Source organism: Lepidochelys kempii, chromosome 7 (genome assembly GCF_965140265.1).
Source record: "Lepidochelys kempii isolate rLepKem1 chromosome 7, rLepKem1.hap2, whole genome shotgun sequence".
Taxonomy (NCBI): Eukaryota; Metazoa; Chordata; order Testudines; family Cheloniidae; genus Lepidochelys; species Lepidochelys kempii.
Genome location: NC_133262.1, coordinates 36,933,809 through 36,955,901, shown reverse-complemented (window position 1 = coordinate 36,955,901; position 22,093 = coordinate 36,933,809). Strand labels below are relative to the sequence as shown.

General features: G+C 40.4%; 1 protein-coding gene across 18 annotated transcripts in view; it reads right to left on the bottom strand.

Annotated features, from left to right (window-relative positions):
- Window positions 1–916: 916 nt before the first annotated feature.
- IQSEC1 (IQ motif and Sec7 domain ArfGEF 1) overlaps window positions 917–22,093 on the bottom strand; it is a 718,643-nt gene continuing 697,466 nt past the window's right edge. For 11 of the 18 annotated variants that reach the window (XM_073352194.1, XM_073352196.1, XM_073352198.1 and 8 more), the window contains 4 exons: window positions 15,929–16,102; window positions 15,039–15,215; window positions 6,908–6,957; window positions 917–5,574 (listed from right to left, as the gene is read on the bottom strand). In XM_073352194.1, the coding sequence (XP_073208295.1) occupies window positions 4,972–5,574; window positions 6,908–6,957; window positions 15,039–15,215; window positions 15,929–16,102 (1,004 nt within the window). In that variant the 3' untranslated portion in view covers window positions 917–4,971. The remainder of the gene's footprint in view (window positions 5,575–6,907; window positions 6,958–15,038; window positions 15,216–15,928; window positions 16,103–22,093) is intronic. The other 7 variants (XM_073352195.1, XM_073352197.1, XM_073352199.1 and 4 more) reach the window with 4 other exon arrangements.

Sequence of the window (22,093 nt, the reverse complement as noted above, 5' to 3'; positions counted from 1 at the left end):
GCTCTCCAATCTAGCAGACAAAAGGTACAAAAAGTTCCAATGGCTGGAAGCTGAAGCTAGACAAATTCAGACTACAAATAAGGCACACATTTTAACAGGGAGGGTATGTAACCCTTGGAATAACTCACAAACAGCTTGTGGTGAATTCTCTATCAATGGAAATCATAAAATCAAGACTAGATGTTTTTCTAAAAGGTATGCTCAACCACAGTTATTTGGACTTGAAGTAGGAATTAATTAATAGAAATCCTGTGGCCTGTGTTATGCAGGTCAGACTAGATGATCACAATGGTCCCTTCTAACCTTATAATCTATGTATCTTTGACAGCCACTGGAAAGACTCCCATTAACTGCAATGGGTTTTGGATCAGGTCCTCAGTGAGGTCAGGTTCTAAAAGAGACAAAAAATCACCAACAATATACACAATAAAACTAAACTTTCACTATAGATATTGGTATAGTCCCCTCTTCCCCCCGATTTGTCCACAGCACAAAACCAGTTGGTCATGACAGGTAGTTTCTGTTTAAGATGAAACATCAGGACTGGGTTCCCACATATCTAAGTTAAAATGACTTAGGAGGGTCATGTGAAGAGCCTTGCTCAAGTGTCACCTCTCGCTTTGTCCAGCTCAAACCAGCTGCATTGCTCCTTAACTTTCTTAAGGAGTACACTCATCCACATGAGCATTAAACAAACCAAAACCTTAAGTGATTGGACCAGAATTTTGATAATAGAATTGCAATTCTCGCCCCTCAGCTTTAACTTAAACACTCAGAGTGAAACCCTGGCCCCTTTGAAGTCAGTTACAAAACTCCCATTGACTTCAGGGGGTCAACATTTCACTTGAAATGATTTTCTTTTCTTCCAGTCTGCAGAACTGATGTTCTTCCACTGCACAAAAATGAGAAACAGAAAGAGTTTTAAATGATTTATTTGATTTCTCCACATGATCACAGTTATAGTTTTACATCGATAGGGCCTGTTACTACTTACAAACAGAATGCATATTAAAATGAAAGCACTCCTTTCTTCCCTGCAATTACAAAATGGGTCTTGAGCCTCCCCAGAACAGAAGCTTCTTGTGAGCATGATGTTTCCTGAAGTCTTTAACAGTCTGCATTCAAGACCTAATTCTAACAGTTTAATACAACTCAAAGCTGGATTAAAGTTCCTAGCAGGAGATAGGTACTGTATGCAACCTCAAAGTGACTGCAGACTTATAGTAATACTAATTTACACACTATATACAATTTAGAGAATTATCTATTGCCCCTACTTGGTCCCACTTCCAACATCCTCCACCCCCTCCCCGCAATTTAATCTTGTTATTGGTTTCATTTTTCTTTTAACTATATACACACTAACTCATTTTGCAGGCAACAAGTGCAATGATATTTTACAACGGAAACAGCAAAATGCATGCTTAACTGCAGAAAACACACAGCTTCATATGGAACAGCAAGTCAACATTTAGAGATTCATTGTTTAAATATCTGCTGACTGTCTTTCAGCTCATTTTATCAAGAAACAAGAGGCTTCTGCTGCATGCAGTACATGATGGGAAAATCATTCTACACTGTATGTTTGAAGACTTTTTTTAGCAATACAAGACGTACATTATATTAGGATGAACTTGGTTTTTTTACATTGTTGTACATTTCATGAACTTAAAAAAATTAAAAAACCCAAATACATATTTGATCGTTGTCCCAGAAAAGATCTGTGGTTTTTGTGATCTGCATTCTTTCGGTTTCCCTTTCATTCTTTCAAACTGACACTATTACTTAGCCATATTATTCATGGGAACAGAGAAACATGGGCCCCGGTAGTGATCTATGCTAATTTTTAATCAATAAGGAAATAGGACTAAAACCTTTCAACGTCTACTATTTCATTTTCTCCAATGCACACAGTAACAGAATACGGTCATCTTCTCATTCTAGGCGTGATCTGTGGTGTTGTGTGCAACTAATAATCTCAGATGTAGTCAGACATGTTACCTAAAGTAGTAGTAGTGAGGTTCTTAAGACTTATGCTGACACCAAGACATTTGTTAAAGGTAATCAGTTCCAAAAAGAAAGAAAGAATGAGCATACTGTGTTTCTTCTCAATGATTTTAAACTATGAGAAAGTTTTCAAATATTGTGCTCTTAAAAGGACCCAATACTTTTAGCAGCCACAAGATGGCCTCTGATTTTCCCTGTGGAATTAGTGGGCCTACTAAGTAGGCCCTCCCCAGTATGTGTGTGTATGCGTGCGCGCATAAAATCATGTGCAAATGGTTTCTTGCACGTACAAAATTTGTGACAGCTTTTGCACGTCATCAATTGCACCTGCCAAAATTAAAACCTGGCCCACAGTGTAAATCTAAGGCAATTTATTGTTACGCCTTTCTTAAATGAACCTAAGGGGTAATGTGAAACCAAACCAAACAAATGTGAAGTATTTCAGTGCTAAAATACTTAAGGCATTGCATGCTAACTAAACAACATCTGGGGCCAAATCTTCCTCTCCACGGTACAATGCAGATCTCCAGTACATATTTTGCACTTGTTCAGCACACAGCACTTTCACTGACATCAATAATTCTGCATACAGAACAAGTTCAGAATATATAGTATGCGATGGAGAGGAGCATTTTTACCTCAGTTTTCATTAAAAGATGTGGTTTCAGAAAGACTTTTGTACCTGAATGGTATCTTTAACTTTTCTGGAACAACCTATAAATTACAGTTAGACTCTACTATTGGTACACAGGTATGAAGAAAAGCAGACATATTTAAATATGTATCCCTTTACTTCAACTAATATCAACAGTAACACTGATGTATTGTGCAAATATACAATATGTAGAGTGTAGCCTCACACTATTAATGTTAGAGGACATGCAGACAATTCTACTTTCCCTTACAAGAACAGTATTTTTTAAACTGCAAGGAATACAGCCTCCGAGGGCCCAGATCAGCCTCGTAAGGCAAGACACAGAATTTAGGATAGCTTGAATGATATTAAAAAATATTTGTGTTATTCTCATTTCATGTAAGATTAATTTATAGGAGCAAAAGGGATCAAAGATATTGCACACGGGGGAACAAACATGGACAGATTTTAGCAAAAGGCTAAACTCTAGATTGCTATATTTGCTCTTTATGAAGATTAACAAAGTGCTCAGTTTGCAGTTTTGCTGGTATTAAGATATCAACTGTAGGAGAAACGGGGAGGGGAAAAACCAAATTAAAGATACCAAAAGTAACTCAATACGGAAAGTTCATCCTTTCCTTATACAACGCTACTATATATTTGTATTGTTCAAATAAACAGACAGATCTGGTTCTTTTCCGACTTCTTTTTACCCATCTCACACGGGAACTTCTTTTTTTCCCTTCTTCAAGTTTTGCATTTTAGCTGGTGTAGTTTTGCAGTTGTGGTTCCTTTGTTTCTACCATTTAGGTGTAAAGTCCTTGCAGTGGCTCAAAATGCTGAAACTACAAAGTATGCTCCATGTATGACTTTGTACAGGATTCAGGGATACAAAATCTCATATGAATTTGCAAACGGCTTGATTACAACACAAACAACAATAGCACAGCCTGCTTTTATATGATGTCTTGCAACTAATTGGAGTAGGACAGTGAGGGTTTGAGCATAAACTCAGCCTGCTGAGTGCTGTGTAAACTAACAAATGTGATGAGTAAAAATGGTGAACCCACTTTGCCGCTAGCATATGGCTATATGGAATTACACTACTAAAAAAACCAAAACCAAAACCAAATAACCACACTATACTAGATACTAAAATACACCTTAAAATTTTAGAGCAGTTCCATCTGGAAACACTGTCAGATTATAGTTCATTTTAACTGAAAAAATGAGCAAGTCATGGTAAATAGGAAAATGAAGTGACTGAGAAGGATGGGTGTTTGTAATTTTCATCATGTTTGAGATGAATGTTTTTGCAGTGTAGGCATGCACCTTTCATGTAACTCTTCATATGTGTTCATAAAATCATATGCATATAAAAGAAATGCGGATCATGTAAATTCACAGTTATCACAGCCTTTAAAGTGTCTAAGAATTTGTGTAACCAATGCTTTAAGATAACCAGTGGTAAATGGTCATCCCATGTTGCTACTGTATAGTTACTGCATCTTAACTAGTTTGCTTTCCTGAAATAGCAGAGCAGTTATAATACTGATTACATATGATATTATGTTAATAAAAATAAGGATTTATACAAAGCAATATTTTACTACAACAGTTAAATACTATGTTACTTGGCACATTTTAGTAATGATTGCTTAGAGTCTTAATATGTCTAGAGGACTTTTAAATTAAAATACTGAAATGTCTGAAATTTATTCCTAGCATTTAAAGTTTTTGGTCTACTCTTTCATAAGCTATATTGTTACTGTCCTTCTATCAAGTAAGTGTAATTCCGTGTAAAGTCTATATTGCTAGTTTTGTGGACTGAAAAATTTGCTTTCGAAGCACAAATGTTAACTATACAGTATATATATATTTATATATATATTTATATTACATAAAGTTTACTTACGTACTTTCATCAACCATATCAGGTCTACTTATTTTTTTGCCTATTGACAATAAAAGAGCAAGAATGCAACACTTGGTTCTGAATCACTTTTTTTTTAATAGGTTATGTTTTTATTATGCATGTAAAATTGTCATGGGATTTGGTGAAAAAGGAAGCTTAACTTGTATTCAGTAAGCAGCATGTTTTCAAGGCAATTGAAGATAAGGACTGGCCAGAAGGCAAGCCTCTGCTGAAGAGATAAGTAAAACCAATATTGATCACACTAATTCAAATGGTTGTATTTAGTAACAGCAAGTCCTTAAGCTTGCAGAAGTCAAAAATTGTTTGGCTGGGTAAAAATCCACATTTTATTTGCTGCTTCCTTTAAGTGCCTTTATAACCGTGCCTAAAACTACCATTATTAGGACAAATACTTCTAGACTATTGTGCTGATGCCACTGTGTTTGGGCTTAGCACTGCTTGAAGTGGAAGGAGGAGCTGACTGTCCATGGTGATGCTGAGCATGTTGGGAATGAGAAGAGTGCCCAGGGTGAGGGGGGGGCAATGGAGGGTGCGGAGGGTGGGTATGTTGTGAATGAGGGTGCTGCATGTAAGAAGAATGTGCTGCATGCTGGGAATGAGGCACATGTGGATGGTACTGGTGCGTGTGCTGGATGTGCTGTGGAGGATGATAGTGGTGATGGTGATGATAAGGGGGTGGGTTCTGCTGCATGTGACAGTACTGTGAATGGTGAGTGTGCACTTGTGCCTGCGTCTGCCCCTGCCCCTCAGCTGGCCCTGCATGGTGCATGGCAGAAGGATGCTGAGAGTGTTGCTGATGTGGGATTACAGGTGGGTGCTGAGGCTGCTGCGATGGGCCAGATGGTGGATGGCCTTGGGAAGGTGGCTTCCCCCTTTTACTACCAAATAAGGAACCTAGGAGTGAGGAAGAGTTAGGCATAGCCTGGTGAGGGCGAGATGGACACTCTCGGGTTGATGTAGCTCTTCGGCGCATGTGAGGACTGCTAATGATGGACCCCTAAAAGAAATTAATAGAAATGAAAATTAAAAAAAAAATCTTAAAATATGTTTAAAAGAAAAAGTTCACACTGATCCATCAAGTCTTCCTTACATGCTCACATGGGCTGACTATGTTAAGTGTTATAGCAGAATTTCTCTTCTGACAGTTTCTCTCTTCAAGCTACAGTTGAGGCATTCATGCCCTTCTTGGAATGCTTATAAACATTAATAGCCATTATCTGGTTTCTCTTTTAATACTTTTATTGTAAAAATCTGATACTTAAATTAAGAGAAATGTCAATGAAAGATGACATTATACCTGGGAATTTGTTTTAAAGAAAAAATACATTTTAAAATACCAGTCACATTTTTCTTAAAATAAAAAAGCTACATTAAATTAAACTGAAATGAACACACAGTAACACATGTTAGTTACCATTCCAATTTCATAATAGATTTTTTTTTAAATTTAAATTTAAAAGTAGTTTTTTCTTATTGTAAACCGCAGTAGGGAAGGGTTGTGCTGCTTCATAAACCTAGCTTTATATTATATGTTAGACTGCAACAATACTTCTACAACTCATTTCAATAAGGTTTCTACGTGGTGATTTTTTTCTGACCTATGGCCCATGTTCCCTACTATTTAGCCTTGAATTGTCTATTTAGTCTTTGGAGATTTTTTTTTTTTTAAACAATTAGGGACAAAGCAGTACTTAAGAATAACGTGCTAGATTTAAACTGCAATCTACCCAACGCAAACACACACACACAAAAAAAATAAATAAATCTGCAAGCTGAATTCAACGACATGAACAGTATATATAAATGGTTTGAAGATGAATGAAATCTCATGAAATCCACATTGAATTCATCTGTCTTACTCATTTTCTCCTCCCATGCCCTATCTGTGCAATTCCATGGTGGTATGACTGCAAACATTTAGCAATTTAACTAGAAAATAAGCAATGGGAATGGCTGAGCATGAAAGTCAATAGTGTTAGCTAGATATCAAACAGCATAGAACAGTGTATTGTGTAACGAAGTGCAAGTGGGCCTTCAGGCTGGGATCAGACCGAAATGGTGGCAAAAGGACATCATGTTCATTTAACCATGCTTGCAGGAACAGAGGAGGGAACAAGGTTAGCTGAAACCAAAAATGGTGCTTAGTCTAAAACAAGCCATAAGTGTTTTTTAAGCTGGAATAATACAAAGTGAGTAGCCTACGCATGCATTTTATCTGAGGCAGGCAGGTTATATGTTAGAAGAAAGAGAGCAAAAAAATATGTATATAAAAGAAAGGTTTGAAATGCACATCATCACATCCAGCTAGACATCAGTAACTTCCTACTTACTTCCATATTGCTGTCTAGCGATCCTGCACTGCTGCGACGCCCACGCTTGCCTGCCCAGGACATGCAATACCATAGATTAGAGACTGAGACAAGACCTGGGTGAAAAATATCCACTTCCCTTAATTACTACAGGAGCCTCTAAACGCAACTAGAGGGGCCTCGGGGGAACTAATTTATTATGGTAAGTTAGACCGGTATAGTAACTACTAAGGCAGAAACTTAAACTTTAAGGCCATTAATTAAATTAAGTTTCTGTACCTATATGTATCCTATAAAGGATGATCCTTTTGTTTTGAAGCAAGTTGTCATCTTTACTGTGTTTTTGTTTTTTAAAAGAATCTTAAAATATGTATATTTTAGTCTCTACATTTAGCAGTGGGGGTCATAACGTTCACTGTTGGCTAGAGTTTTAATTTCTTAATTTCCTAGAAGCAAATTTTCAAATATGTCCATAAATCTGTTTTCCTCAAACAGTGTTGTGGGTGGTGTCCTTTTGTTTTGTTTTGAATTATGGGGAACTTTCTGATTTCAGTGGGGAGGGGAAATGGAAAATCTCTGTCATCCTTTGAATGTTTTATTTTGAACCTCAATGGATTTCATATAATCTTCTTTCATGATGATTAAAAAGAAAAATAACTTAAATGTAGCCATTCAATTATGGCTAGATTTTGTTTGTCTAGCTGTGCAGTGCTTTACATTTAGGTATTAAGGCTGACAAAGTAGTCGGGCTGAATTTTCCTAAGGTGGATGCCAAAGTTAGTTGCCCAAACCTTAAATGTGGAACCCTCAGTTGGCTTCTAAATACTGATTTTAGGAAGCTAAGTGCCGAAAAACAGGATGCCCAAATATAAGATTATGCACCCAGATTTAATAACTGGGCTGCCCAGCTAATTCATCAGAGATAATATGTGTATCTACATAGAATAGTTATTTTTATTGAATTTAGCTTGTTGGATATTAAGCTAACAAATGTAAGAATGTTCTGTTTAGGGGATGATCAAACAAAGCTAACATCATCAGGATGACAGGTTTCAGAGTAGCAGCCGTGTTAGTCTGTATTCGCAAAAAGAAAAGGAGTACTTGTGGCACCTTAGAGACTAACCAATTTATTTGAGCATAAGCTTTCGTGAGCTACAGCATCATGCATCCGATGAAGTGAACTGTAGCTCATGAAAGCTTATGCTCAAATAAATTTGTTAGTCTCTAAGGTATCATCAGGATGGAAGAGTGATCAGCTTCTCCAAGCATCTCCAAAAGCTACATGCATTCCATATTTCTCTCTTGATGCCCCACCACTTTTCTTAAAAGGCCCAGTGTCACAGCAAACCTCCTTTCTGTATCGGAAGGCTTGATACAGTTCTCTTCAGAGCCTGCCATTGCTGCTCCAAAGAGCGTTGCCGGAGAGGAATGAGATATTCCTTTCCCCTTTGCTATGACTAAGGGTCCTACGTTTGCAACAATTCACAGTTCTCAACATAAACCCTTTAAACTGAGATTATGTGTTTGCAGATGAGCAATTCCTTTGGAAGAGCTCTTTGCCAAAATCTTTGTGGTACATTCTTTACTGCAGTTTTACCTGGCTCGAAAACATGTCAATACTGTATTGTGTGCCATGAGAGAGAAGCTGTTTTGATTATCTTAGAATTCTTATTGCCTAGTCAGAGGGTGAATTTTGCTCTTTGTTTATTGGTAGTAATGGTGCTGGTTGTGACAGTCAAATCACTCCTGCCAGCCAATCCACAATCCTGAAGGAAGAGATCCACCACTGAATGGGGAGATGGGTATTATTCTGGCAAAGGTGAATAAAAGGGGCCAGGCATGAAGGAACACAGAAAAACCTAAGGTCTCCCACTGAAGGTAAAGCAGGAGTGAAAATGTTCAGATGCCACAGTGGTGAATGCAGTATATGTGGACAGATGGGTGAGCATCTGTCTATGTACCTAAGATGACTGTGGGCAAAGGAATACTAGCAGAAAAAAGTGAAATCATATTTGTGACATCTATAATAATCACTACTGTACATTAAAGAGCCCTCTGGTAAGTTCTTCCAAGAGCAAAGACATAGTTTCTTAAAAACAAAGTGAAACAGGTTCACTATGGGCTGTAGACAGACAATCAGAAATGGAAATGACCTATTAGATCCTACAGAGTATTCCCTTGCCAGTGTAGGATCGTTTTATTACAAACTATTTTTCAATGCTACATCCATCCCAGCTTAAAATGTTTTCTTTGAGCTGCAGTCTTCAAAAGGCATTGCAGGGAAATGGTAACTCCAGGATAGAAGGAGCTTATTCAGCTGTTACGTATAGCATAACTCTACACTAGAATGATTATTAGCTGCTGTGCTATAAAACTAGGTGATGTTTATCAAATTTATGACTCGTGCTCAGCAAGTTGAGTTTTACTTTTAATATTTTTGAAGGTCGTTACACAACACCGTTTCTCATTCCTCTCTTTGTAAAATTAAATTCCAGCTCTCTTTCCTCTCCTTTGAAAGTTAAATTCTTGTTCTCTTGACCAATTCACTTCTGTCATGGTTGGTAATTGACTGTGATGGTTGTATGCTGCTTCTGAGTAAGCATCACTAAGGTGCACTACTGCAACATATCTCCACATGTACAAACAAGGTCACTTTAAACTCAATACACTTGAAACAATTAGAAATTAGAATATCCTTACAGAGACTTGCAAATTCTGTGAGCTCTTACAGGGAATCCTGAATGAAAATCCATTGTGTCCTTGCAGAAATTGACCTTAGATATGCAGAATGTTAAAGGAAATGTTAAATTTCAGTTGTCACTACTGTACTGTACTTCTTGGGTCTATCTGCTCTATGCCAGTGAGAGGCATACTGAGATCAATGGCACTTCTTGTGATTCAGTTTGTGATTCTTGGCTAAAATAGTCTGGAAAAGGATTCAAATTATGTTCTTAGTGAAGTAAACTATTTTAACAGCCATCTACCAAATAATGAGTCACTGTACTAGCTTCAGCACGTTGTGAAAGTAGTATTCATGGGAGTGAAAACTGTTGCCATCCACCCTGATTGAATTGGCCTCGTTAGCACTACAAAAAGGAACTTTCCTTCTTTTGATATTCACCCCTTCTTGTCAACTGTTGGGAATAGGCCACATCTACCCTGATTGAATTGGCCTCATTAGCACTGACCCCCCACTTGGTAAGGCAATTCCCATCTTTTAATGTGCTGTATATTTATACCTGCCTACTGTATTTTTCACTCCATGCATCTGATGAAGTGGGTTACAGCCCACAAATGCCCAAATAAATTTGTTAGTCTGTAAGGTGCCTCATTGTTTTTGTTGCCATCTAGTTACCCAGAGGCCAGGCCTGACACAAGCAGAGGTAGTTCAAATGCCCAATACTACCTCACCGACATGCCACAATCATAATCTGGAAGGACCACTTCTAGGGGTCTTTTAATACAGTCTTTTGGTTGAGGCATGCAATTGTGGTCTTGACCACTTGTGATTAAAAAACTCCTGGCTCTCTTCACTTTAGGAGCATTATCCTTGGCACACTGGTCAAATTCAGTGCATGTAATTACATCCTGCCTACCTAAATTCCCCTTGCCTTGGAGAAGCGAATAATTTCCCCTCTATAAACCAGTGGAGTAGTGTTGGTGGCGGCTATATTTCAGGGGTGAGTGTGTGGGTGATCCCTGCATATATATATATTTGCAGAATGCTTTGGGTATTTACATAAACACAGGCTACCAGATTTTTTCATAAGAATCCACTTGGTTAAAAATGGGGTATATAATGAGAATCAACAGAAGCAGGCAATAGTACACACATCCAGAGACACGAACCATGCCAGGCATCACTAACATCCAGTGGGGACAGAAGGAAGATGACAATGATAGCAAGGAAAGAGGAAACTTGTGGCATTAGGGTCCTGTATCTCCCCTGCACCACTTTCTCTATGGAAACAGATTCAGCCCTTCTGCTCCCCTGGAGATCTTGATTGCTAAGGCAGGAGAAGAGCTCTAATGTTTCATACCCCAAATAATGTTCGTTTTGCCTCCTTCCACCTCAGCCCAAGGGAGAAGAGTGAGTAGAGAAACTTTTAATCTCTCCCAGCATCATGTGGATGAGGGAGGACCTTAGAGCCTGAACCATTCCCTTGAAGAGTCCTCCTACTGGTGGGTAAGGGTTCTGCAACAACATGAAGTCTGCTTCTGTATATGGAACATATGGGGTAATGAAGATCCCTGCAGTCTTTCCCCAGAGAATAAACTATGGGCAAGAGAAAAATTGGAAAATACTATGAAGGATTAATAAAAATCATCATATATTGGTTTCAAGGGCAGGAAGAGTGTTTAAAAAAAAAAGGACAACAAATTAAGTTTGGGGCAATATACAAGAAGCAAAGGGACAATTTTTAAACTTGGGCTATATTTTATTGTTTCTAGCCCTTAATGCCAGTCAGTACTCATATATTATTACAGTACAAGTATTGGGGATATTTGCTGAGACTACCAGGAACAGTGCCCTCTTGCAGTTGTAGTAACAATAGCCTTGCACTTCTGTGCACTCTCTCAAAGCATGTTACCATCAGGAGTGCATCAAACTTCACCACACCTCTGGAAGGAAAGTAAATATTTGTCCCCATTTTACACATTGATATGGCGAGTCAAAAAGAGGTTAAGGGCCCGATTTCCAGAGATGCTGAGCACTCCTAACTCCATAGAAAGTAACTGGGAACTACAGGTGCTCAGCACTTCTGAAAATCAGGCTGTGACTTGCTTGAAGTCACCCAGGAAATCTGTGGCATATATAGAATCAGAAACCCACATATCTTCCCCAGTCCTGTCTTTTAATCACAAAACCACTGTTCCCCCATTACTAATTGTGATGGGATAGTTTTCATCTTTCATATCTATGTGTAGGCCCATTTCAATATCATAAATGGAAGAAAGCTTTGGAATTGTCTAAAGTTCTCTTAGAGTTTGGCACAATCCATTCCTTTTCTAGTTGTGTTTTGTTTCCTTCTAACATTTTACACATGAATTTGGAATTCTACATTCTAGGGTAAATAAGTATGTTTTTTCTTGACTATTTTTCAGTGGACAGAGCTAATCACACTGACAATTCAGGCTGACAGTTCAGTTATGAGCAACAAAAATGCTCACATTTTTCATATTTGAAAAAGGATGAAGTATTAAATGCTTTTGACTCATTCATGTTTTGTAATACAGCTGGCTGCCAGTTCCCATTTCTACTTTTTATTCCATGGCAGCAGTTGTCAGATCAGAGAGAACAAGATAAGGGTTATTAAATACTAACCTTAAAACCCCCAAAGCCCCCATTCACTTAATTTTTGCAAATACAACTTATGTTTTCATGGAAACATAGCCAGCAGCAAAGAGTACCTGGTCAATATCAGATATTGTTTGCCTGTTGTGGAATTGAACTATTGCTCTCCAAAAACCAATTTCAGCTTGTAGGAGGTGAAAGGGTCAAACAGTCTTTTTTCTCTTTAGATTTGAGACTTAATTTATTTTTTCCTTTTCAAGCATAGAAAACATTTTAAAGGCACTTTTCCCTACTACTATTCCTCTGTGATAGGTATGACGACTTCTGGCAAGGGGAAATTAGCTAATGTTTTCCAAACCACAGCTTCATCAGAAACCTGCATAGCCAAAACTTTCTTTACAGAATTAGATTCCCCTTGCATAGAACCATATTTTTAGAGTGCTTTCAAAAAAACCTCTGCAGTGTTCCTTAGGAAATTATGCACTGAACTCTGTGCATATGCAATTACTCAGTTTGCACATGTAAAATTGGATTTTTGCAAAATTAAGAAACACCTTAAAAATCCAGCCCACTATCCCCATTTTCTATACAAACACACATACACACACAGTACACCCAGATCCTCTTTCTTTATCATCCTATATTTCACGTCATAGCAGTACAAACACCAAGAATTAGGATGAACTTATTTCAGCCCACCTTTTTCAGAAGTTATTTGTGTGTCTGCTGCTTTGGTACAGTCATTGAACCACAATGCCTCTGCTAACTGGTAAATTTTTCTTTGATTTTTCTAGGGGTCATCTGTTCCATACTAAAACAGAGTGAATCCCCCTAAGCAAGCTAAACTTAGAGGAGGTACTTGTAAAACGCACTACAGTGATTTTGATGTATCACAGAAATAGTAGTATGTACCCAGGGACTGAAAATGGTGTTTTATTAACCTAAATCAAGTGACAGGTGTGTAATTTTTCAAGTTAAATGCACTGCACAAGACCAAACAGAAGCTCTCCATAACTGTCAGTGGGTAAATATTAAAATTAAGTTGAGTTGGGTTGGGTTTAACAAATTAATCGATAAACCCTCCAGTCTGTAAATGATTTCTACTTTCTAACATCGAAAAAGACCACTTTCAATAATAAGCATGCCAACAGCGGGCATACAATTTTGAAATATGAAAGTTTTCATGATCAAGAGAAATTCATCTTGTTTATTGAACATAACCCTGTAAAGGGATTTATGTACATGGCAATATTTGGAAGACCGTGATGGAAAATTCCTTTGGGATGAAGAGAGTTAATCAGGAACCACGGAAATTGGTTTGTATAGCCATGAAACTCCCACATCCAGTAACATGGCTGTTCTCATTCTAAATGAACTTAAAATAAAACAAAAAATGATGAAGATATCCATACAGCTTAGATTTAATAACAATGAGGACTTGGGCTTGGTCCAACCCCAACTGAAGTCAACGGAAAGACTCTCACTGACTTGAAGTGGGCTTTGGATCAGGCCCCATGTCTTTTAATGAGGCAGATGGGTATAGATGGATATAAACAGAGAGTAAACACAAGTGATAATAGAGGGGTGGTGTGTACGTGTGTGTGTGTGTGTGTACGTATATATAGAGATATATATATACACACACACACACACACGTACGTACGTACGTACACACACTACATATTCAATTTACCAGTGTTTTATTTACTGCAGCACAGCTAAATCCTCCTCTTTGATATTAAAAGGAAAGGCTAACAGGGGCTAACTATTCAAGATATATACAGTATTACAAAATTATGCCTCCACTGTAGATCATACACCATTTAAAAAAACAAATCAAAATAAATAATACAGCCAGATAAAATATTTTTTTAAAAATTCAATTGCTGCTACTCTTATGGGTACTGTCAGTGTGGCGTGGCTGGTGTTACAGGTGTAACTTCTATTAGCAATAACAGGAGCAGTGTGCCTAACATTCTAAACACAGAGCTGAACATTTGCCCCTGGAAGTCTGGAAAACATGAGGGTGCTAATTACTAATAATTAATGACATGTAGCAAAACAAATAAATAAAATAAAAACAGGCACATACCAATCTTTCCATTTCCATTTTTTGTAATGTATAAATATTTAGAAAACCCCATTTAGATCGGTCAGTTCCAATTTTAGCCACAGCAGCAGCTATGACTCTTGGGGACATTACTACTGTGCCCAGCAGGGCTTTTTCCTATTACTCTGGCAATAGTATTTTGCAAACAACAGCTTCAGCAAGAATTAGGACCTATGTTGTGCGTAATACAATGATGAGATATAATTCAGTTATGCTGTGTGACTGATACAATCACTCTAGATAGAATTTAGTAGGGCTTCACTCAATTTCATTCATCAATGTAGTACATGGGTACACTTAAGCACAAAATACACAGGAAGCAGTCATTGCATAGGGACCTCAGTGTTTTCTTTCTAAGTCTACATTAACAAGGAGGAAAAAAATAAGAGAAAAAACAAAGGAATTCTAAGTGGGTTATTCCTAGCACTAGTCAACCATTTTTCTATAATACACTTACAATTTTTCCTCAGTCTCCATTCTCCTTTAAAAGTATACATAGCAAGCTATAACAGTTTGATATTTTCAAAGAGTTTGTTCAGTAAAATAAGGTAAAATAAAATAAATAAAAAACAAACCCAACAATAAAACCAAGAACAAATGTTAAAAAAAAAAAAAGCAAATAGACGTAAAAACAAGCTCATTTGTGAATGGCGACCATGTAAAGAAGCAATACAGAAAGTTTAACTATCTATCACACTTCTTTGCACGCACTGGTATATGGAGCAGGGAATAAATGTGGTGCTTACCAGCTTCAGAGAGGTCTCTAAGGGAGCTGCTGAGTGCACTCCTTTTCAGTCCCTCCCCAGTGGCATAGCTGTCATCCAGGCAGGCTCTGTTCAGCGTCCCATTGCCAGATTCTTTTTTGAGGCTGGAGCACTGGGAGATGCTTGGACGTACCACACCTTTCTGTTTTTCTAGCTCAGCTGAAACAAAGAGAATGATTGTACAGTTCATAGTTATTGACTATAATGAAAGGGAGCCAATGACATGACAAGCCAAATATTATGTATCCAGAGATGTCAGTTTATTGTGGAGTTGAACTGTACATGGAGGAAGACTTGATCCCTGTCCTAGTGGCTTTATAACATAACATATGTGATGAAAGGATGTCACATGCTGGAAAAATAGAATATAAAATCCTATGTTTAGATAGATAGATAGATAGATATCTGCAGCTTCCAGTATGTTCATTTGCACAATGGCTACTGAAGCAGCAGCAAACATGATGCTTTTCAAAAGAATAAAGTTTGATATAAAGAGAAATAGAGTGAACGTTCTTCTAAAGCCCATCTCCAAAAGACAATACCTCTTTTTAAGAAGCCATTTAAAATAGCCCTAAAACTTAAGTACAACTTATTCACCGTATTTGGTATAGACCCACCCTCTACTTACTCATCAGTCAGTTTTTGCTGGTGCTTAAGATATATTTCTATTGCAATTACATAGTACGCTAGCTATCAGTCTAAAGATCCTGGCAGGAGTTTTAGGAATCACTGTTTTATCTCTAAAATAATATCAAAGCCACAGATGGAGAGCTACATTATTTTAAGATTTAAATCCTGGTGGATTATATTACATATATCTTAAACTGATTTACTAATTGTTGATTAGTTTGAAAATGCTCTATTATATGTACCTTTGTACTTACACTCTATTCTGTGCTTTTCCATTTCTTGAACTTCTGCAATAGACTCTCTCAAGTCATCCGTAAATTTCTTTCTATCCTGAGGATTGGGTGCATTGAAATTTATTAGGACTTTGATATCTGCTCCTGGAACAGCTGATGTAAGCCGTATGCCATTTGGATAATCTGTGGGTGGGAAGGGGGAAGGGAGAAAAGACAAGGCTAAATAATGTTTATTACCTTTAATTTTATTCTCTTCCATTTTTACTTATTTTTTCACTAATTCTCTTTGTTACCATTTCCGAACCCTGGACAGACGTCAGAGAAAAGCAGTCTTTACTACCACATTCAAAAACTCAGAAGGCCATTTTACCTGCTCAGAACCCAGATGCATTTTCTAAAGGAAGATAAATCTCCCTGAACATCCTCATGGACAATAACAACACTAACACACAAATGAAATCTGTTTGTAGTAGCAATGCCAGTAAAAAAACAGGTTTGGCTGATTTGCTCAAAGGGACAACTTGTTCAGATTTAAGCTAACCTTGACTAAAGTAAAGTAAATCCCAGTCAGTATCCCTGGATTTAAAACAAACAAACAAAAAGACTAACCAAACATGTCTAGTTTAAATGAAAACATTAACCCTAACATTACTAAAGACCTAAACAATACTGCAGCAAGCAAACACAATCTATTGAAGGTCTTTACAAATAATATATTTTAAAAATTGATCTAAAATTATATATATATCTAGTGTGTTACATTAGTTTGATTCAGCAGATTGCAAACAATGATATACTTTATAAATTAAGGGTATGTCTACACTACGGAATAAGGTAGAATTTATAGAAGTCGGTTTTTTAGAAATCGGTTTTATATATTCGAGTGTGTGTGTCCCCACAGAAAATGCTCTAAGTGCATTAACTTGGCGGAGCGCTTCCACAGTACCGAGGCTAGAGTCGACTTTCGGAGCATTGCACTGTGGATAGCTATCCCACAGTTCCCGCAGTCTCCGCTGCCCACTGGAATTCTGGGTTGAGATCCCAATGCCTGATGGGGCTAAAACATTGTCGCGGGTGGTTCTGGGTACATATCGTCAGGCCCCCGTTCCCTCCCTCCCTCCACGAAAGCAAGGGCAGACAATCGTTTCGCGCCTTCTTTCCTGAGTTACCTGTGCAGACGCCATACCATGGCAAGCATGGAGCCCACTCAGGTAACCGTCACCCTATGTCTCCTGGGTGCTGGCAGACGCGGTACGGCATTGCTACACAGTAGCAGCAACCCATTGCCTTCTGGCAGCAGACGGTGCAGTATGACTGGTAGCCGTCCTCGTTGCGTCCGAGGTGCTCCTGGCCATGTCGGCTAGGAGCACCTGGGCAGACATGGGCGCAGGGACTAAATTTGGAGTGACTTGACCAGGTCATTCTCTTTAGTCCTGCAGTCAGTCATACTGAGCCGTCTTATGGTGAGCAGGCAGGCGATACGGATTGCTAGCAGTCGTACTGTACCATCTTCTGCCGGGCAGGCAAGAGATGCGGATTGCTAGCAGTCGTATTGTACCATCTTCTGCCAGGCAGGCAAGAGATGAGGATGGCTAGCAGTCGTACTGTACCATCTTCTGCCGAGCAGCCATGAGATGTGGATGGCATGCAGTCCTTCTGCACTGTCTGCTGCCAGCCAAAGATGTAAAAGATAGATGGAGTGGATCAAAACAAGAAATAGACCAGATTTGTTTTGTACTCATTTGCCTCCTCCCCTGTCTAGGGGACTCATTCCTCTGGGTCACACTGCAGTCACTCACAGAGAAGGTGCAGCGAGGTAAATCTAGCCATGTATCAATCAGAGGCCAGGCTAACCTCCTCATTCCAATAAGAACGATAACTTAGGTGCACCATTTCTTATTGGAACCCTCCGTGAAGTCCTGCCTGAAATACTCCTTGATGTACAGCCACCCCCTTTGTTGATTTTAGCTCCCTGAAGCCAACCCTGTAAGCCATGTTGTCAGTCACCCCTCCCTCCGTCAGAGCAACGGCAGACAATCGTTCCGCGCCTTTTTTCTGTGCGGACGCCATACCAAGGCAAGCATGGAGGCCGCTCAGCTCACTTTGGCAATTAGGAGCACATTAAACACCACACGCATTATCCAGCAGTATATGCAGCACCAGAACCGGGCAAAGCGATACCGGGCGAGGAGGCAACGTCAGCGCGGTCACGTGAGTGATCAGGACATGGACACAGATTTCTCTGAAAGCATGGGCCCTGCCAATGCATGCATCATGGTGCTAATGGGGCAGGTTCATGCTGTGGAACGCCGATTCTGGGCTCGGGAAACAAGCACAGACTGGTGGGACCGCATAGTGTTGCAGGTCTGGGACGATTCCCAGTGGCTGCGAAACTTTCGCATGCGTAAGGGCACTTTCATGGAACTTTGTGACTTGCTTTCCCCTGCCCTGAGGCATATGAATACCAAGATGAGAGCAGCCCTCACAGTTGAGAAGCGAGTGGCAATAGCCCTGTGGAAGCTTGCAACGCCAGACAGCTACCGGTCAGTTGGGAATCAATTTGGAGTGGGCAAATCTACTGTGGGGGCTGCTGTGATGCAAGTAGCCCACGCAATCAAAGATCTGCTAATATCAAGGGTAGTGACCCTGGGAAATGTGCAGGTCATAGTGGATGGCTTTGCTGCAATGGGATTCCCTAACTGTGGTGGGGCCATAGACGGAACCCATATCCCTATCTTGGCACCGGAGCACCAAGCTGGCGAGTACATAAACCGCAAGGGGTACTTTTCGATAGTGCTGCAAGCTCTGGTGGATCACAAGGGACGTTTCACCAACATCAACGTGGGATGGCTGGGAAAGGTACATGACGCTCGCATCTTCAGGAACTCTGGTCTGTTTCAAAAGCTGCAGGAAGGGACTTTATTCCCAGACCAGAAAATAACTGTTGGGGATGTTGAAATGCCTATATGTATCCTTGGGGACCCAGCCTACCCCTTAATGCCATGGCTCATGAAGCCGTACACAGGCAGCCTGGACAGTAGTCAGGAGCTGTTCAACTACAGGCTGAGCAAGTGCAGAATGGTGGTAGAATGTGCATTTGGACGTTTAAAGGCGCGCTGGCGCAGTTTACTGACTCGCTTAGACCTCAGCGAAACCAATATTCCCACTGTTATTACTGCTCGCTGTGTGCTCCACAATATCTGTGAGAGTAAGGGGGAGACGTTTATGGCGGGGTGGGAGGTTGAGGCAAATCGTCTGGCTGCTGGTTACGCGCAGCCAGACACCAGGGCGGTTAGAAGAGCACAGGAGGGCGTGGTACGCATCAGAGAAGCTTTGAAAACCAGTTTCATGACTGGCCAGGCTACGGTGTGAAAGTTCTGTTTGTTTCTCCTTGATGAAACCCCCCGCCCCTTGGTTCACTCTACTTCCCTGTAAGCTAACCACCCGCCCCCTCCTCCCTTCAATCACCGCTTGCAGAGGCAATGAAGTCATTGTTGCTTCACATTCATGCATTCTTTATTCATTCATCACACAAATAGGGGGATGACTACCAAGGTAGCCCAGGAGGGGTGGTGAAGGAGGGAAGGAAAATGCCACACAGCACTTTAAGCACAGCACTTTAAAAGTTTACAACTTTAAAATTTATTGAATGACAGCCTTCTTTTTTTTGGGCAATCCTCTGTGGTGGAGTGGCTGGTTGGCCGATGGCCCCCCCACCACGTTCTTGGGCGTCTGGGTGTGGAGGCTATGGAACTTGGGGAGGAGGGCGGTTGGTTACAGAGGGGCTGCAGTGGCAGTCTGTGCTCCAGCTGCCTTTGCTGCAGCTCAACCATACACTGGAGCATACTGGTTTGGTCCTCCAGCAGCCTCAGCATTGAATCCTGCCTCCTTTCATCACGCTGCCGCCACATTTGAGCTTCAGCCCTCTCTTCAGCCCACCACCTCTCCTCCCGGTCATTTTGTGCTTTCCTGCACTCTGACATTATTTGCCTCCACGCATTCGTCTGTGCTCTGTCAGTGTGGGAGGACAGCATGAGCTCGGAGAACATTTCATCGCAAGTGCGTTTTTTTTTTCTTTCTAAGTTTCACTAGCTCTGGGAAGGAGAAGATCCTGTGATCATTGAAACACATGCAGCTGGTGGAGAAAAAAAAAGGGACAGCGGTATTTAAAAAGACACATTTTATAAAACAGTGGCTACACTCTTTCAGGGTAAACCTTGCTGTTAACATTACATACATAGCACATGTGTTTTCGTTACAAGGTCGCATTTTGCCTCCCCCCACCGCGTGGCTACCCCCTCAACCCTCCCCCCTCCCCGTGGCTAACAGCGGGGAACATTTCTGTTTAGCCACAGGCAAACAGCCCAGCAGGAATGGGCTCCTCTGAGTGTCCCCTGAAGAAAAGCACTCTATTTCAACCAGGTGACCATGAATTATATCTCACTCTCCTGAGGATAACACAGAGAGATAAAGAACGGATGTTGTTTGAATGCCAGCAAACATACACTGCAATGCTTTGTTCTACAATGATTCCCGAGTACGTGTTACTGGCCTGGAGTGGTAAAGTGTCCTACCATGAAGGATGCAATAAGGCTGCCCTCCCCAGAAACCTTTTGCAAAGGCTTTGGGAGTACATCCAGGAGAACCACGAATGCCAGGGCAAAGTAATCCTTTCACATGCTTGCTTTTAAACCATGTATAGTATTTTAAAAGGTACACTCACCGGAGGTCCCTCCTCCACCTGCTGGGTCCAGGAGGCAGCCTTGGGTGGGTTCGGGGGGTACTGGCTCTAGGTCCAGGGTGAGAAACGGTTCCTGGCTGTCGGGAAAACCGGTTTCTCCGCTTGCTTGCTGTGAGCTATCTTCTTCGTCCCCAAAACCTGCTTCCGTATTGCCTCCATCTCCATTGAAGGAGTCAAACAACACGGCTGGGGTAGTGGTGGCTGAACCCCCTAAAATGGCATGCAGCTCATCATAGAAGCGGCATGTTTGGGGCTCTGACCCGGAGTGGCCGTTCGCCTCTCTGGTTTTCTGGTAGGCTTGCCTCTGCTCCTTACGTTTCACGCGGCACTGCTTCGGGTCCCTGTTATGGCCTGTCCTTCATGCCCTGGGAGATTTTGACAAAGGTTTTGGCATTTCAAAAACTGGAACGGAGTTCTGATAGCACGGATTCCTCTCCCCATACAGCGATCAGATCCCGTATCTCCCGTTCGGTCCATGCTGGAGCTCTTTTGCGATTCTGGGACTCCATCATGGTCACCTGTGCTGATGAGCTCTGCATGGTCACCTGCAGCTTGCCACGCTGGCCAAACAGGAAATGAGATTCAAAAGTTCGCGGTTCTTTTCCTGTCTACCTGGCCAGTGCATCTGAGTTGAGAGTGCTGTCCAGAGCGGTCACAATGGAGCACTCTGGGATAGCTCCCGGAGGCCAATACCGTCGAATTGTGTCCACAGTACCCCAAATTCGAGCCGGCAAGGCCGATTTAAACGCTAATCCACTTGTCAGGGGTGGAGTAAGGAAATCGATTTTAAGAGCCCTTTAAGTCGAAATAAAGGGCTTCATCATGTGGACGGGTGCAGGTTTACATCGATTTAATGCTGCTAAATTCGACCTAAAGTGCTAGTGGAGACCAGGGCTAAGTTTAATATTCTTATTCATTATGGGCCAGATTTTCAAAACTTTCTCAGAAATTATGCCTGGCATCTTTGCACGTGCAATTGCTAGCACACTAACAGTCTCGTTTTGCATGTGCGAACCAGCCAGATGAACTATCTAGTCTGCACATGCAAACAACTGTAAGTGAAAAATTTACAGATGTAATTTGAGATAGCAGGTCAGGGTCGCCTTGAAAATGTAACACTTCGGTATATAATTATAGTGGACATAACAGAAAGAAGCCTAAAGAGCTCAAGAGACAGAGGGGCTTAGTGAAAATGCCTCAAGGCATATTAGAACTTTCTATATATGGAACTGCTTAACTTAACGTTCCATAATAAATACTGAAGTATTTAAGCTTTATGCACTCGTTCCCTTTAAGCACTGACAGTGCTGTACAGCGTGGAAGAAAAATCCATGACAAAATACATGCATAACTCTGATAATTTATATTCAATTGTCCTGATCCCACCACCTTGCTCATGTTTGAGTGGGAGTTTTTGCTGAGCAAAGACTCTA